A 19786-nucleotide genomic window follows, 5' to 3' on the forward strand; every position below is an offset into this window, starting at 1 on the left:
AGTTTCTCATTGCTCCTATTTTATCTTTAATGAAGGATTTTGTAAATTTTCAGAAATCACAATTGGATAAAATTTAATAAATTTGTCCCCATCAAATAAATATACTTGCATGATTTTTTATTTTTTTATTTTCTTTGTTTAGTCATATAATAATTAATGCCTTATCAAACCTAACCTTAATAAGTTTAGGGGCATCCGCTACAAGATGTCACTAGTTTTTATATAAAAACATATATTTGCAGTTACAAGGCGCTGATTATTACCGTAATGTGCAGAATATCTCATCGAGAAAACGATAATGAAGGATTTTCACCGAAAAGAAAAATAATTTAAAAGTTAAAATACCAGCATGAGTGATTGTGTTGATAATTTGGTGTATTTTGATTTTCATTAGGATACTTTAATACAAATTAATATACATTCAATACATAAACACACCAGACGTGAAAAGTAAGAAGCTTAGAGTAAATTACACTGATTTTTATGATAATATGTTATCAAGTATGTACATACTTTATACTCCGATTCCGAATTCGCAATATGGTTTACGTACTATGTATAATATTTTATGAAAAGTTCATCTATTGAATAAAGTTTTGTTTCGGTTATTCTGCTTTTTTTCTTGTGACCAATTTGCTAAGATGGCTTATTTACAGCTATGTTATGTGGATTTTCCAAAACTAAAATGAGTTTCAACGTTTCTCAAACCTACATTTCGAATCTGATTGAACTATACATTTCATTTGGACGCAGAACGCAGTTGTTAACCACTTCGATTAGTTTTGCGACTGCGAATTAATGTATTATAATTAATTCAATACCTAATAACCTAATTTCAGCCTCGACTTTTCCAAATGCTTAAATTTTATTGATCGCATTCTACTTGCATGCTTTATTACTATTTGTTGCAAATATAATTGTCGATCATATCTCGAAATTAAATTCAGTCGTTAGACATGATTTCTTTATACAAATTATAATGTAGAATAAGTAAATATTGGTTATTATTTCTTTGGTTATTTCTTGACAAAGGAGCATCCATTGCATTGAAGATCCTAAAGTGGCCAACACATTTCTCTAAAGCTGTGTGTCAGCTAATGAGCAGATCGTTGTGACAAGGATTTCTCCAGTGCCGATTGCAGTCTCATAGCTTGATTCTTACATTTTGTATTCACTATATATGACGCGACTGGTACCGTGTTGTTTTTACAAATGAAGACGTTAGCAACGCTGATAATATTTACCAATTGTGAAGTAGTTACAATGTAAAATTTAAACTATTTCGGGATCGCCTTGTAGCAACACCATTGTTATATGGTGGGGTCGTTGCCTGGCGGGAAAAAGAAAACGAAAAATGGCGGGTCTATAGGTAGGTATAGATACTTTAAACCGACCGACAACTTTGTAAAAGTGTAATTACAAAGATTACAGTAACAGTACGAATTAAGTAAACTATTGCAGTTGGTGTTTCATTTCCTGGTTGGTCCATACATTACACAATGTATTATCAGAACTGACAAAACATTGGTAAACGTAGGAAATGAAATGTTCGTCTCGGTTAATAGTGCTGTGATAGTGATTTTTAGTTGTATTTAGTAGGTATTTACTACAATCATTGCTTCCCTGCTAATCCATCATTTACGACCGTAATGGAAAAAGATATAAATTATAAATGAAACAAGATCATTAATTTTTTTTATTTTAACGTCATAACTGTAATTATATTTTTATCATTTAAACTTATTTCTAATTAGAAAGAGCCTAATTAACAATAAATAATTTATGAAAATGAGTACAAAAACCAAGTTTAACAGAGTATCACTTATAATTCCATAAATTTCAGCTCACATTTAGACAACAGCAAAAAACTATAAAAAAATACATGAAAACCATTAAAAAAAAGTTAATTTTAAGTTTGGTAAAAAAGAACCTAAGCCATATAGCGATTGGTATCAAATCTTAAAAAAATAAATGCATTACTAAACCCTGATTACTGTGTGTTTTATCGATACAACTAATGTCTGGGAGGTACATAACCACCACACAATAATAGAACATGAACAACATACGTATTTTAATTCTACATGATGAATTATCATATTTCTTTTTTCATTATGGCAATTGACTCCTATTTTCAATAATTTGGTTACTTACGGCAAGGGTTACAAAACATAATAAGCCAATTTCTACGAAAACAATTAATATGACTTTTTGACGCACACAATTTCTAAAAAAACGATATGTAACGACGAAATAAAATAAAGTTAATTAGATAAATTGAGTCTTTATTAATCAATTGTTTTGGAATTATTTGAAACGAGATGGTATGGGATGAAATAAAGTCTCAGTGAAACGGTGGTTACTTAGCAACACTTCAGTGGACTTGAGACAGACATTTAAAGCATTAGATTATCCAACTAATTTCGAGATCCTTCACAGCTTACTACACATACGATGTTTTTATTTACTCAGGCTCACAGAAGACCATTACAATAACGCTAATAACAGCTATCCTATCCTTCAAACCTTTAATCTTAAATAGGTAGTACGAATAATCACAATTTAATTTTATTTCATTACTTTCATTCTTAGAATAAGAACATATTAAGAATTCCGAAAAACTGGTGTGATTAAATATTATCGAAGTTCGTAAGAGATTGTTAATGCCCCACTATATATATTTTTAAAACCTAAATAACAATTTAATTTAATTAATAATTAATTTAGACCTAACAATTTTGATCAGTGTTACAACAAATTTTTTAGAACGGTTATTTTTTATTTTAAATAAAGCATCTACCACAGGACTACAACACCCTCAGTTGATTAGTAAAGAATGCCTCAGCCATTAAATCTGGCACTGTGCCCTTGTCCATAATGTTAATAAATATAATCAAAATATAAAAATAACTATAATACAATCTTTAAAATTATCAAAAGTACTAATTGATTAACACTCAACTACATGCTACAATTACACAATACATATACAGAAAAGCAGACTCAATTGCACACAGCAATCCATTTCAACATAACTATCTATAGTAGTATGCTACAGTATCTAAAGAAGCACTTGTGGCTGTTTAAAAATCATTATTCAATCCAGAATAGTTAATAAATAAAACTTGAACTTGAAACTATAAAAGTTTTGTTTCCTACTGAATTTAATTGGTTAAGTAGGTAGCTAGTTTAGTTGTCTTTCAAAACAAACTTGCATTAAACTAAGTATAGAAGATACTATACTAAATATAGAAGATTTTAGGAAAAAGGAATACCGATTTCAACTGAATAAAATGACAATAACACTAATGTTGTCAAATTTACTTAATTAAATAATAATTTGCATTAATAAGGACAACTCAAAACCATCTGGTCGAAGCTTGATCAAATTTAAATGAGACCCCAGGAGAAAAACAAGCTTTCAAATAAAATATAATCTTTAAGTTGGTTCTTTAAAAAAAATATTCTGACACAGCACACAAAAAAATTTAATTGATAACCTCTTTTTTTTGTGAGGATGGTTAAAAAAGAAAAGTATTGCCACTTTTTTTTAAATTCTTTCGTTTTTAATATATTGCACTTAGATGCACCAAGCACACACTTGTAATTACCAGCCAGTTAAGAGGTTTAAATACAATTGTCAATGTTAATACCAATTATCTTAATACATTCTGCCAGCTAAAATCTATTAATACAAAGCTGCAGTAAAAAATCCATATTGGCATCACACAAACTTATTTAAATAATTATCTAAATATTAATGTAAAAATTGCACAAAGTTTCAACTTCATAATATCATAGGAAGAACACATTAATTCTATATCTAACCACTTTTATATTTTAGAAAATACATAGCATATTTATTATACAGGATTAACATAACGGTGAAAAAAAAAAAAAAAAACCTAAAAGGTAATCTTATTAGTGAAAATTATTATGACGTGAATGATTTTCTTGGGGATGACATTGAAAATAAATGGATTTTTAATTATTAGTTGAATTATGGATGAATGAATGGTAAATTATATAATATTATAACTATGCACTGCACTAAAATTCGCATGTCAAATAATGACAAAGCATACACGCTGCTTTTAATTTATGTAATAACTCATTTTCACTATGCTTGGCGAATAAATGATTTCTTTCTTTCTTTCTTTCTTTCTTTCGATACCATGGTTACGTCAAAGGATAAAGACTAAGTAAAGTCTTTAAATCTTACAAACATATATACTAAATTGTCCAAAGCATTCTAGTCTTACTACTGGAGTACTATTTCACTTGGTATTAGAGGTAATGGATTTAAAAGGGTTGATACAGAATAAAAAGAAACATCAATATTAAGCCAAATTATATTGCAGCTGATAGAAAAAGAATATTTAAAATCTGTTTTACAAATCATTTTTTTTCTTTCAAATCATTTCAAATTCAACATGGCACTGATCTGCGCTGAAATGCGAAGACATAAAATGAAAAAAGTATCGTACATGATAATATTTTGCCGGATTCTTATCAGAAAACACGGGCTTGCAACACTGACCACCTCAGTTTACTATTGCTTCTTTCTCGTCTTCCATTCATATTAATAATTACACTCTAAGCGTTATTAAGCATTCTTTGGCAATTTAATCACTGATTATAATTTATTTATCCCAGGCCTAAAATTCCCACGGACTGCTGATAGGGGTGTGTTAAAATTAGTTTGCGCACTGAGATATTCAGGTCGGATGTTTTACGATGCTGATAGAAGGTTTTGTGTTGTGTTGACCACCAGTCAACACAACACAAAACTACTAAACTCGTCTACTAAACTCGCACGGGTAGGTACCACCACTTCAGTTATTTCTTCCGTGGAGCGATAATACGTTCTGGTTTGACTATAAGGGTTGGACTAAATGGCCGTTGTACTATAAAACTTAAACTTAGACTCATGTCTCAAGGTGGGAACCGGGTTTACGTTGTTGATGTCTATGGGCCTCCTAATCACTTAACACTAAGTGAACCGTAAGCTATTCCGCCTGTACCAGCAGTAAATAAAATTTACATTGTTTTAAGGGGGCCCAGGAAAGCAGCATGTTTTAAGTAATTGTAAAAAAGATAATTAAGAAAAAATATATTGGTAAATAAAATATCTACTCCTAGTTTATTAGAGGTCAGTGTCTAATAGTCACTACAGAGTGTTACCAGAATAACAAAAGCGGTAGAAGTGGTAGAATAAATTGCAATTTAGTTTCCACAATTCTGATTTCAAAATTGATATTCCTTTTAAGTATATCCGCATGTTTAGTGTAACAACATAAAGTTTTGCGTGGTTAATAATTCGAAATGCAGAACAGTTCACTGTACTAGCAACTCAAAACGGGCCCTTCCGATGCGGCTAGAGGGGCTGTAGATAATATCACGCGACCAGATACGACATTCCACGTTCACTACCACTCCACCTGTAACAAAATGTGTGCAAAATTAAAAATAACCTGTTTGCCTAGCGTCGGGTTGGCTTATGGTAGGAATACCTGAATCCCCCTACTCTGGCCGGGTTCTGACCCTGGACAGAGATCGGACGTTGGGTGTAAGAGTGCAGGGGAATCGTTTAGTGCGGTAGGGCCCTAAAGTATCCTTGAGCCCGCGGTCTGCTCCCAACATCTACAGATCGTCAAATTCGTCAAACCGAGGTCCCCGCGTGTCCTCTAGGCGGTTTCGGTTTGTCCCGTGGCCGGAAAAAAAATATGGTAGAAATACCTGACACCTATTCTCGTTGTGATATCTATGAATTCTCGTAATCACTCATCTGTGGGTGACTCATCTGCCCATGTTCTTTCATATTTTAAATTGAAGCCATATTTTTCTTTCTAGGAACCAATGCATATTAGCATTACTACGATCACTTCTTCTCAGTCGAGTACTCTTGACAAGAGCAGTCTTGGTCTTTGTGAAATTTTGGTTGTGTGAAAATGAGTTATACCAATACATCTAGTGTCTTATTGTCCTGTGTGCTTAGTGCGAGTTTTTTAACGTTCTCGATAGCGGAAAGGTTAACTCAAATTTGTATGGAGTCGGAACGTTTGCCTAAATTTGCCGCTAGGGGCGCTGTTCCAACTGCATACAAATTTGAGTTAACTTTTACGCTATCGAGAACGTTAAAAAACTCGCACTAAGCACAATGGCCACGAACTCTTCATACAATTACAGATTTCAATTATTTTGAAATTTTTCAACATCGCCCAATTCCGATGATCAATCTTATCGTAACTAAACCATCAAACTCACGTCTGGGATTTTCGAAGTAAACGGCGACGAGAGGCCCGGGCACTGGATCAGGGAGGTTCCTGGTGGCATAAGGGATCTTATCGGCGGTGTGAAGGCGGTGCGTCGGGAAGCCTGGAGGCAGCAACATGGGCACGATGTGGACAGGGCCGATGTTCTCTTTGTCAGCCGTGAACTCACCTTCGCAGCTCACCCAGATGGTGTCGCCGTATTTATCAGCAGGGAATTGACGCTGTTTGAAAATATGAAAGCCTTTATATGAACTGTATTCAGTGTATTCTATCAGCTACCAGAAGCCCATGGTGTAAGTAAATACATCTAATCACCAGAAGTAAGAGGCGATTATTACCTTTTACAAACAATACACTATATTAACTAGTCAGGTCATAAGTATTGTCACACAGTAAAAACTTTTCTTTTAGAATGCTGGCCACAAAAAAGTTGATTGAATTCGAATTTCGAATTGTTCATGAAAATAAAAATGTATACTTTTAGAATTTTACTCATTTTTAAATATGGAGTGGACGCTTAAAGAAGACCGTGTTGCAGTAATTATTGCGTTGCATCGTTGCGGTTACGCGCCAATTCAAATTTTTAACATACTGAAAAATTTGAATATAACCAAAAGATTCGTTTATCGTACCATCAAACGATACAATGAAGACTCTAGTGTAGATGACAGGTCAAGAAGTGGTCGCCCTCGGTCTGTTAAGACTCCAGCAGTGATAAAAGCTGTGAAGGCGCGAATTCAAAGAAATCCGAAACGTAAGCAGAAACTGTTGGCCTTTCAAATGGGGTTAAGCAGAACCACGGTGAAAAGGGTGTTAAATGAAGACTTAGGGCTTCGGACATATCGAAGAAAAACAGGACATCGTTTGAATGCTCGTCTAATGGACCTGAGACTGAAGAGATGCCGCGCTTTGTTGAAGCGGTACGCGGGAAAAAAATATCGGGAAATTCCTTTTCGGATGAAAAAATTTTTACCGTAGAAGAGAGCTACAACAAACAAAATGATAAGGTGTACGCACACAGTAGTGAAGAAGCGAGCAACCGTATTCCGCGTGTCCAACGAGGTCATTTTCCATCCTCGCTCATGGTATGGTTGGGAGTTTCTTATTGGGGCTTAACAGAGGTACATTTTTGTGAGAAAGGTGTAAAAACGAATGCAGTTGTGTATCAAAATACAGTCCTGACGAACCTTGTGGAACCTGTTTCTCATACCATGTTCAATAACAGGCACTGGGTATTCCAACAAGATTCGGCGCCAGCTCATAGAGCGAAGAGCACACAAGACTGGCTGGCGGCGCGTGAAATCGACTTCATCCGGCACGAAGACTGGCCCTCCTCCAGTCCAGATTTGAATCCGTTAGATTACAAGATATGGCAACACTTGGAGGAAAAGGCGTGCTCAAAGCCTCATCCCAATTTGGAGTCACTCAAGACATCCTTGATTAAGGCAGCCGCCGATATTGACATGGACCTCGTTCGTGCTGCGATAGACGACTGGCCGCGCAGGTTGAAGGCCTGTATTCAAAATCACGGAGGTCATTTTGAATAAACTTTAGTGTCATAAGAATCTATGTTTTGTTAAGTTCATTCTGGTATATGAATGGTTACATAATGAATAAACTTGTTTCAATTATTTTACATTAAACATGTGACAGAATTTATGACCTGACTAGGTATAATATATTTGGAAATGGAGAAGGATTTCGGTGTATTTTACTTAATACTTGGAGCCACTGGGTTTATCCACAGTGCGTGTTCAGAGATCTTTTTTGCCACGTACCATTCAGCTTTAGAATGAGCTCCCCTCCACGGTGTTTTCCGAGCGCTATGACATGTCCTTCTTTAAACGAGGTTTGTGGAGATCACTTAACAGTAGACAGCAGCTTGGCTCTGCCCCTGGCATTGCTGACGTCCATGAGCGACGGTAACCACTCACAATCAAGTGGGCCGTGTGCTCATCTGCCTACACGAGCAAGTAATAAATAAAAAATATACATACGCCATAAAATCTCTCAGACCATTTATTTTAGCCCAACTATGTTTATTGATATGCGCGGCTTACCCGGTGCGTCCATGACAGAGAGCTCGTCACCCAAACAGTGTTGCCTGGCTCTATTTAACAAGACAAGACAAGAAAGGGTCGTCGTACCCCCTTATGGGGGCACGGAACGGGCCTCGGGGCAAACCCCACTTGCCGGGCAGAAGCTCCCTGCTACACAGGGCAAGGGTGAGATGGATGCAGGATGAGATGTTCGCTGCGTGCTCGGCACACTCACATCGACAAAAAATATATACTTATACATAATACGATGGGCTTGGTTAACTCCGGGAATGATGCCCGGCGGCAGGACCCACCGGCGTCTTGTTGTCCTCCGCTTGCGGTTTTTTTTTCTATTTAACATACACCACAAATGCTAAGTAATCACTTGTTGAAGAAGAACCGATAAAATTGCAATCACGAACCACTTCTATGTGAGAGATGCCTATTAACGCGACAAGCGATGTAAATTTAGAAAATAATATATAGTACCTTACCATCATGAACTGTAGGTTTTGTGGCATCTCCTGCGGGATCGGCAGAGGCGAGGTGATGTTGTAAGGATGCGGAACCCAGTAATGAACCTGCGGCACGAATTAGCAGTCGATATTAGCATTTGTCTACAATGAAGCTTAGGTAACCTAGTTTCTTTTATTTTTCAACTGACTTTTCATTTGATAATGTCGAGGGGTGGAATGCTATTTGGTTTAAGCGATATGTCGTTTAATACGCGACTTTTGTCCTTGTAATTAAAGGTACGTTTTATTTGGTATTAGTATAAAACATTTGATGTTTTTAATTAAACTTCAACTAAGTTTACCGCTTAGAATAAATAGCTGAAGAAGTTTTTTTGTTATGACATTTTTTTCAAATTTTTTAAATTACTTTGCTATCCTGTTAACCTCATGGTATATATGTATTGGTATATATGCATGGTATATTTGTATTGTTTAATGCTGTGACGTGGTTAATTACATTGTAACATTTGTAACACGATAAGGAACTAGTTATTTACTATTAAATTGTACTATGTACGTACTTTATTATATGTTTCTTAAAAAAAACTAAGTTTTATTTTTTATTGCTCAGATGGGCAGACGACCTCACAGGCCACCTGGTGTTAAGTGGTTACTGGAGCCCATAGACATCTACGACGTAATTGGGCCACCCATCTTGAGAAATTAGTTCTAAGGTCTCAAGTATAGTTACAACGGCTGCCCCACCCTTCAAACTGAAAAGCATTACTGCTTCAGCGCAGAAATATGCAAGGTGGTGGTACCTACCCGCACGGACTCACAAGAGGTCCTACCACCAGTGATTACCAGTAAGTACATAGTTTCGAATATCAAGAGGCCGCCATCTAAGGTGAAGGTAGTTTTCCGGCGTCACAGTTTTTTAATCATTCTACGATTTTTAATCATCTTACTTTACGTGCACCATTCAAAAATCGATAAAATCTAAATTTTCGCTTGAAAACGACATTTTTCTTGAGAATTAAAACGTTTCAAACGCTTCTCTATTATCTTCTATAATTGACGATATGTGATAAAATCATATACACTAATTAAATATCTCTCTGCTCTCTTTTCTTATTTAAATTAATACTCACGTGAGATAACCGTAAGAACACGCACGGTCTGCCATCGGGGTAGCCATAAAAATGATCAGCTGTGCACGGAGCCCATACTTTCATGGCCACGCTGCAGGAGTCGGAACGGATGATCATGTCGCGCTGGTTGTGCACGGTACATGGAGCTCGAGGTGGATTATCGGGAACAGAAGTCTCGTAGACTTGAAGTAAAAAATATATCTTTTTTACGAGATTTTAGCGAATAAGATGATACTGTGCTTTGTTATTTAGGTACTCTCCTATTAGGGACTTTTTGGCGGGAGCGCGAGGAGTGATGTTGTGTGATTTGTTTTATTTTGTCTATTTAGTGTTTCTTCGGGTTTAAATGTGTAATAACTGTTTTATTAATTGTTTAGTATCTGTGAAAGTGCACAAATGTGGGAAAATGAAACAAAACCGCTGAACGTAACTTCTCGGGATCCTCCAAAAAGTCCACTGAAAAGGTCTTAGTAAATGACTACCATTTTACTGAGATTATCTTTCATCCCATATCATCTCATTTCATTTCCTTTCCTTTTCATTTCATTCAATTTCATGCCATGTTTCATATTAATGAACTTCATTTCATTTCATAATATCATTATTCATATAAAAAAAGTTTTCACTAAAATTAAAATAAGATTTGACAAAGGTCTTAGTTACCAGGTCATAAAATCCCTTAAAAATCTCCTATTAGCGCACTCGATAATAATTAGGCCAAACTACTATTTTATAAACACTTACAATGTTGAGGTACATAGTGTACAGTATTGTAATATAACAGGAAACGGAGATAAAGAAGTTAGCAGTAATTACGAAGATATTATTTTTATGTTGAACATTATTAAATCGACGCGCGAATTGCCGCGCATCTTGTCAACTGAGTGCTAGTGACATCTGCATAGATAATACAATATGCGTATTCGGAAATTCCGATTGCGCCCGATGACGCCGGAGTGCGATTTTTTTTTTAAAGGATTTTATGACCTTGTAACTTTAAGTCACGTCTTGTTTTAATTTATATTCTTATTTTTGTGAAAAATGATAATATGAAATGAAGATGATTAATTTCAGACGTTAATAAACTGGAATAAAATGAAATGAGATGATATGGGATGAAATATAATCTCAGTAAAATGGTGGTCATTTACTGAGATTTTTTCAGTGGACTTTTTGGAGGATCACGAGAAGTTACGTCCAGCGGTTTTGTTTCATTTTCCCACATTTGTGCACTTTCACAGATATTAAAAACTTAATAAACCACCGTTATTGCACATTTAATCCTGTAGAAACACTAAATAGACAAAAATAAAACAAATCACACAACTTCACTTCTCGCGTTCCCGCCAAAAAGTCTCCCCGAGTGCGACTTATATTTTATGTGTCAGTGTTGCACGCTACAATACGATTAAAAAACTAGCAGCTTTGTGGCTTGCCCATATACAGAACAACTTGAATTCTACCACCAACATTTGAATTTAGGGTTCAGGCATCTCTATGATTTTACAATGCATCCTACCGTCTGCAAAATTAGGTCCAGTAGCAAAGTAGCGGCCTGGAGTGGGAAGATAACCCTATTAACCTGATCTAAACCAAAACATTGTGTTATATATTTTGCCTCAGATGGTAGTTCGATAGAACGGACACCATTTATTTATTTTAAACTCACCTTTAAGGAATTCACTGATGCGTCGGTACCAAGGATGCCAGCTGCCGGCGTCACTCGGCGTGAAATGGATCATCGGTTGATAATAGTTGAACTCCTCAGATCGAGGCCACACCTCCAGCTCTGTCAAATCATACTATTACAATGCACAGAAACCAATAGCACCTGACATTGTGGAGCGAAGAGACGCACTGACAAATTAATCCAGACCTTAAAATTTAACATCACACGCCCAACAGCTGCCAGGGAAAAGGTATTCCTGTATTATGGGTGTTTTTTTTCGATTCAAGGATTATTGGTGGCTCTGAGGCTTTTCAAGTTTCACCAGGACAGGAGGGCGAGCAAATGTTCAGCCAGGAGGAGTGGGATTGGATAGCAGCTGCCCGAGCGCCTCTAAAGGAGACCTAACAACTCAAGAGCAAATGCTTCGCAAATGAATCTGCTACCGGATCGCAATCACGACCCGCTGAGGATATCCAGCGAGAAACTCAGCGAGCTGATCCATGGATTAAGTTGCACGACGAATCTCTTGCCGAGTTCGACGAGTATGGTGACCTGAGTCCCTAAGCCAGCTCCTAGTGTTAGAGCTGAAGGCGTCTAATTCAAGGGTTATTGGATCTGATGGATCCGTAAGGACGTGTCTAGGGCGTCGACGGTGACCGGCTCTCGCGTGAACGGGGTTCGGAGAGTTATGTGTGTCTGTACATACACAAAGTACAACATCGGGCATCTCAGGATTAGATCAACGAAATGTTTCTTTCTTTAAGTACCACTTTTACCCTTTAGGCTAAAAACATAATTCAAGTAGTCGTATAGGTTGAAAGGGTTTACCAGATTCCACGTACTCACCAACATAGCGTTGTGGTAGCAGCAGACCCAACAGCAGTCCAAGGATTGTAGCTAAGAACAAGAAATACATTTGCTATAGTTTTGCTGAACTCATTGCTGGGCTGGTTTTAGGTAGGTAAAATCACAAGATCAACGCTTATCACAAGATAAGGTCAAAATCTTGATCACTTTTAGCGACTGCCTCACTACAAATTGGGCCGCATGATAGCTTTAGCGCAGAAATACACTGAGCAGCCACAGTGCGGAAACTAATATTATTGTTCCAAATAATAATATCGTTAAATACAAATGAAAAAAGTTCTTATTTAGCTATTAACCAACAAAACCATAGATAATATTAGGTACTTAATATTTTAAATTAAATAAATCAATTATTAACACTACAGGTGAAAAAGATCATCATGTTTGCATTTCCATTTATTCAGAGTATGCCAGCAGAAAATAAAATCAGACATTGCATTAATGATTTCATGCAGACAATTTCTAATGTTAATAATTATTATGTCATGACACCATGCAAATCAGAAAATATATTTTATACTATTGACATTAATTGCATGTTAAAAAATAAATGTATTATTATGACAAAACCTAACAAATTCTATTTAGGTAGCTACAATTTTAGACAAGTAGCAAACTCGCTACATTATTTTTTACACATTTATCTAGCCATGAATTTGGCTAATCAACCTACTGCTTCTTTTGAGCAGAAAAAAAATATGACATCTATTAATTTGGAATCCGTTCCAAGTACTTTAAATTAATTACTAAGACAACAGAGTTTACCTCTTGCAGTAAATATGATTTATTTGGACACAGCCCATCAACAAATAATATTTCTTTGAAAACAACTGTGATCAACCTGGTGCATCAGAACTTACAAGGTTTGATGGGTAAAGAACTTGAAATTGATTTGTTCCTAGATTATAATAAAGTCAATGTTCTATGTGTTACGGAACATTGGCTTAAAAAATATGAATTAAATTGTAATTTTAAAAATCACCAGGTTGTAAGTTCCTTCTGCAGAGAGAATGCTATACGAGGTGGCTCACTGATCATTGTTAATAAAGATTATAAATGTAAGGAACGTAGAGACATTGTGAGCCTCTCTGTGGAACGGATTATTGAAATGGCATGTGTAGAGCTTGAGCGATTCATTGTTGTAAGTGTGTACAGGCCCCCGAATTCGTTATATGATTTTTTTGAAAATATAATGGAACGTGTTTTATTAAAGCTTTCTGTTTCTAATAAACATGTTTTTATTTGTGGTGATTTTAATATAAATTTATTAGAAAATACAAATGCCACTATTAGACTCAGAACATTGTTAAAATCATATAACCTTAGCAATCTATTTTCAGAGCCCACAAGAATAACTAGCACATCGGCAACCTGTATAGATAATATTTTCACAAATGTAAAACCTTTACATAAATGCATTATTAATCATTTAAGTTCAGACCACAGTGGACAATTCTTATCTTTTAAAATTAAATCTGTTTCAGATGTTAATAGTACAAGAAAGCTACCGTTTGTTCCTATTAATATTAGACGTTTGGAGAAGCTTAGAGGTAAAGTTTTGGCAAAAATTCCGAATGTTTGTTATAGTGAAGATCCTAATGTTCATTACATGGATTTATTTAATGTTATTAGTTCTGAATTTAGTGCCATCTTTACTTCTAAAACTCTGGTCTTACATAATAAAAGATCATTCAATGAATGGGCGACTGTTGGAATTCACAAAAGTAGGCAGAGATTATACGATCTCTATCATGAAAAATCATATAATCATAATAAGTCATTTCATGAGTATGTCTCTAAATATTCCAAGCTGTTTAAAAAAGTCTGTACATTGGCCAAGTCATTGCACTTAGGCAATCTTATAAAAAATGCACCTGACAAAATTAAAATGACTTGGAATATCATTAATAGGGAGACTGGGAATGTCAGAAACAGCAATGCTGAATTAACTTTAAAAATCAATAATCGAATAATAACTTCTCATCAAGAAGTGGCCAGTGCCTTTGAGCACTACTTTGCTGATATCCCAGCTTCTACCACAAAATCTTTAATTTCATCTCCTACCGTCGCCGAATCATTACTGCAAAATCATGTTGATAAATGCAGTGTTAACTTTAAGTTCACAAATATTGATATAAAGGACATAATTGATAATTTCAAGCTCATTAATATTAAGAAAACTGGTGATTTATGGGGAATTTCAATTAATGTTATAAAATCCATTATTGATATAATTGCACCTTACCTTGCTACAATATTTAATGACTGTATTGATGGTGGTGTGTTTCCTGATCTAATGAAATATAGTAAAATAATACCGTTATTTAAATCTGGTAGTACTTTTGACCCCTCTAACTTTAGGCCCATTTCAGTACTACCTACATTGAATAAAATTTTTGAAAAAATTATTCTGGAACAACTTTTGAACCACTTCAATTCCAATAACCTGCTTCATAACAAACAATATGGATTCACTAGAGGTCGGTCAACTATTGATGCAGGTGTAGATCTCATTAAAAATATTTTTCAGGCTTGGGAAGAATCGCATAATGCCCTTGGGGTTTTCTGCGACTTATCTAAAGCTTTTGATTGTGTTGAGCATAATACATTGTTGAGGAAATTACACCATTATGGTATTAGGGGCGTTTCATTAGAACTTATTAAATCTTATTTATCCGGAAGAATCCAAAAGGTAGACGTTAAAGGAACGAGATCTTCCGGTGTCTTACTTAATATGGGTGTTCCTCAGGGTTCCATATTGGGTCCCTTCCTATTTCTTGTATATATCAATGATTTACCTAAGTTTATTGAAACCCGTCACGAGGTCGTATTATTCGCTGATGATACATCATTATTGTTTAAAATTAAACGACATTTGGAAGATTATGACGATGTGAATGATGCTATCTCGCGCGTGGTACATTGGTTTAGTGTTAATAATCTGTTATTAAATAACAAAAAAACAAAATGTATAAAATTTACCATACCTAATGTTAGACAAGTTGACACTAATATTACTGTAAGTGGAGAGACACTGGAGCTTGTGGATTCGACAGTTTTTCTTGGTATAACAGTTGATTCTAAGCTGCAGTGGGGTCCTCACATATGCAAGTTAGCGAGTAGGCTTAGTTCTGCAGCGTTTGCGGTAAAAAAAATACGAATGTATATTAATGAAGATACGGCACGCTTGGTTTATTTTAGTTATTTTCATAGTGTTATGTCCTATGGCATTTTGCTATGGGGCAATGCTGCTGATGTCGAAACGATTTTCATCCTGCAGAAGAGGGCTATTCGTGCTATTTATAATATGCACCCGAGGGAATCCTTGAGGGACAAGTTTAAGGAAATCAAAATTCTAACTTTAGCGTCCCAATACATTTTTGAAAATTTATTGTACGTGCGTAAAAACATTGAAGAATTCCCCAGAGTCTGCGATTTGCACAGTGTGAACACTAGGAACAAACATAGGCTTGCGTTGCCGGCGGCTCGAATTAAGAAAATAAGCAACTCTTTTAGGGGGCTGGGTGTACAGCTTTTCAACAAGATCCCACTAAACGTTCAACTACTACCTGTTCATAGATTTAAGAAAACTGTTAAGGAACGTTTGTGCAACAAGGCATATTATAAAGTTAAGGATTACTTACTAGATGGCACTACGTGGGAATGAGGCGCTCGCTCCTGGCCTTTTCATTTTTCATTATTATTATTATTTTTTTAGACTTGTTTTTTCTTTTATTGTGAATATTTCTATTTATTTAAAAAAAAGAAAATATTTGAGAAAAAACAAAAAGAAAAAAAAGCCCGCTGAGTTTGTTTCGCCGGTTCTTCTCAGGACTGTGGCTTTTTTTGGAACCGGTGGTAGAGTTAACATCATAGATTATACACTGTTAACATTGTTATTTGTATTTTGACATTCAACAAGTGTGTCATACTGACATCTAAGTTGAAATAAATGATTTTGAATTTGAATTTGAATTTGAATTTAAAAAACAAACCTACAAAGGTTAGGATTTTAATAGTGGGCAGAGAAATCAAACTCATTGACATTTGTCTGTGGCCTTAATAATCTTTTTCATTCTTCTTAAAGTCGTTTATCTTCAAACCTCCTATTTTCCAATGTGATGTGTTTCAACAAAGATCAACGTTCGATTACTTAGTCATTGTCCGTGTCGGGTACCATTGTGAAGCCAGACAACTAAGAAAGCTCTTTTCATTATTAAATTACCTAAGCTTCACAAGCGCTAGCATTTCCTTTGGTTTTCAAAAGTCGTAAACATGATTTACGTTCAACCTCGTATTTTTTATGACTTCTGCAAATCAGTGAGACTTACACCATATTTACATACATTTTGAATATTTAATGGAGTAATTTACAAAAGTTAAATATTGATAAGTTTGCTTGGCTTTTAGTAGGTATTAAAATCAGAACACACTGTATTATGCTATTTGTCAAAGTAAATTATTATTTTTCTTTTGGAATACCATCACTAATGGATAGCCCAATCATTGTTATTATTATTAATATTCGTAATATTTTTTTATTATTATTGCGTAGATGGTTGAACGAGCTCACAGCCCACCCGGTGTTAAGTGGTTACCGGAGCCCGTAGACATCTACGACGTAAATGCGCCACCCACCTTGAAATATAAGTTCTAAGGTCTCAGTATAGTTACGACGGCTGCCCTACCCTTCAAACCGAAACACAATACTGTTTCAAGGCAGAAGTAGGCAGGGTGGTGGTACTTACCCGTGCGGACTCACAAGTCGTCCTACCACCAGTTAAAAGAGTGCCGCCGACTAGGGCCGGCAATCTAATGTATAAGCACCCCACCGTATTTTTTTTATTGCTTAGATGCGTGGACGAGCTCACAACCCACCAGGTGTGAAGTGGTTACTGGAGCCCATAGACATGTACAACGTAAATACGCCACCCACCTTGAGATATAAGTTCTAAGGTCTCAAGTATAGTTACAATGACTACGAAACGCAAAACATCAATAGATATTTCTTAAAACGCAGCAGATGAACGCATCCGACGATAAATGTAATAATAATCATTACTTGCATTTGCCAATAACAAAATGTCTATAATACTCATTGCTTCTACACATTCGTTGCTGAAACACTCAGGTGACTTCACCTCGTCCAGTTTATTCCGCCCTGTGGCTGATTCCCAAGAAAAATCTATTCTAGGGCCACTTAATATAATGATATAATACCTAGGTGAGAGCATTATAATTGACAAATTTTCAACTCACCAATGACGATCACGGTGACAGCTACGGCGATAATTATTTTCACGGTGCGTTTTTCCATACCCATTATAAGAGATTGAACTTGACTTGTTAGTACCCCAAAGCTAGCACGTCCGTGCGGTTGAGAGATAGAACGCAGAATGTGAGGCATTGTGAGGTCTTGGGATGGGGTGCCTCGCTTGCTCGGGCATAATGGGATCAGTTGTTTGATGTACATTGCCGGCTCTATTAAAAACTGTGAAAAAAGGATTAATTGTGTATACATTTCGTATTGAGTTATGTAAAAGTAAGTTTTTCAGGTCTACTAAAAATAATCGAAACAGTCTGTGACTAAAGATTGAATTTGCATATTTCCAAAATTTTTTAAGCTTTGTATACTATACCGGTTCGCCGTCAACGAAAGATAAAGCAATTTTTTTTTTACGAATTTGTGTATCAATAACTTAAAATATTCGAAACATCGGAAATAATATATTGACCGCTAGTTGACCCGGCAGACTTCGTTGTGCCTCAATCGATAAATAAAAGACCTAGACTTTTGTATGAAATAAACTTAAAACAAACAAAAGGAATCCGTCCGACGGGGACACATCAAAAAGAAAATTGTTATTTTTATTTAATTCTGAGCATTTTCATATTTATCTACCTTTTAAGCCTTCTCTGGACTTCCACAAATAATTCAAGACCAAAATTAGCCAAATTTGTTCAGCCGTTCTCGAGTTTTAGCGAGACTAACGAACAGCAATTCATTCTTATATATATATAGATAGAAGATAGATAATGATCGCGAGCTCAATTCGTAAAAATACTTTTAATTATATCTACGAGCTACGTAAAGAGAAGAAAGTACTACGCTACAAGGAACAATGCATCATTGAAGAGTATATACCTCTCTAGTTTGAATTGTGTTGCCTTCGTGACCTGCATACAACACTTCCAAATTTAGCACAGGCCTCGAATATACTACTGTACTTACTGTAGTAATTATTGATGGTAGGCGTCTTGTGAGTCCGCACGGGTAGGTACCCGCACCCTGCCTATTTCTGCCGTGAAGCAGTAATATGTTTCGGTTTGAAGGTTGGGGTGGCCCTTGTATCTAATTATACTGAGACTTTAGAACTGATATCTCAATGTGGGTGGCGACATTTACATTGTAGTCTTTGGGTTCCGCTAACCACTTAACATCAGGTTGGTCGTGAAGTCCTTCACACGTCTAAGAAATAAAAATTAAAAAAAAAAAACCTAGGCAACAATGACGTCCATAGACAAGAGCTTCCCAGTATCAGCAGCCCCATCGATTTCCAGTTGCTGACTACGCATACAATGGCTTTTTAAAGTAACATATTACAAAGCCAGCAATGTACGTTTCAGTAAATGTCCTGCTTTCCTCCCTGGCAGACGGCGACGCTCTGACGGCGCCACAACGGCGGTCGACCCTCGCTCCACCATGGCATTAGAGGAATCACTACAGGATTACGTACTTCCGTATTGATGGAAGTTCACGTATATTATACGTCACGTATTTTGTGTATACAACTATTCATAGTAAATGTCACCTTCAATTACTATCGCCGCACATTCGCGGGTCTAACTGCAGTAACAGTTGCCTTAAATTTAGAAAGTTATTAGAGAATTATTTTAAAAAAAACAGATCACATAACACATGGCATTCTTACTTTGTTAGATACCAAAAGGAGAATAGGTAAATATAATAAATTTTTTTATGTCAGCGGATATTGCACACTTTATATATGTAGTAGATATCAATCAAAAGACTCAGTGCGACCTTCTGGCATGCATGCCACGGCACATACATATGAGTATAATGGCGTTATATTCCTCGTCAGATTTCTTTTATCCTCTTCCTAAGTGGTGTTTTTTTTTTATTGCTTAGATGAGTGGACGAGCTCACAGCCCACCTGGTGTTAAGCGGTTACTGGAACCCATAGACATCTACAACGTAAATGCGCCACCCACCTTGAGATATAAGTTCTAAGGTCTCAATTATAGTTACAACGGCTGCCCCACCCTTTAAACCGAAACGCATTACTGCTTCACGGCAGAAATAGGCACC

At 35.9% G+C, this 19786-nt stretch overlaps 1 protein-coding gene across 1 annotated transcript; it reads right to left on the reverse strand.

Moving 5' to 3' along the window:
- Positions 1-4175: 4175 nt before the first annotated feature.
- LOC114239512 (sodium/potassium-transporting ATPase subunit beta-2) lies at positions 4176-17863 on the reverse strand. The gene is made up of 7 exons (XM_028169735.2): positions 17716-17863; positions 12436-12486; positions 11590-11709; positions 9921-10102; positions 8809-8895; positions 6268-6496; positions 4176-5441 (listed from the first exon to the last, which is right to left on the reverse strand). Exons 1-7 carry the CDS (start codon positions 17861-17863, stop codon positions 5338-5340), a joined length of 921 nt encoding a protein of 306 aa, XP_028025536.2. The 3' UTR covers positions 4176-5337.
- Positions 17864-19786: the final 1923 nt, after the last annotated feature.

Source organism: Bombyx mandarina, chromosome 04 (genome assembly GCF_030267445.1).
Source record: "Bombyx mandarina strain Sakado chromosome 04, ASM3026744v2".
Classification (NCBI taxonomy): domain Eukaryota; kingdom Metazoa; phylum Arthropoda; class Insecta; order Lepidoptera; family Bombycidae; genus Bombyx; species Bombyx mandarina.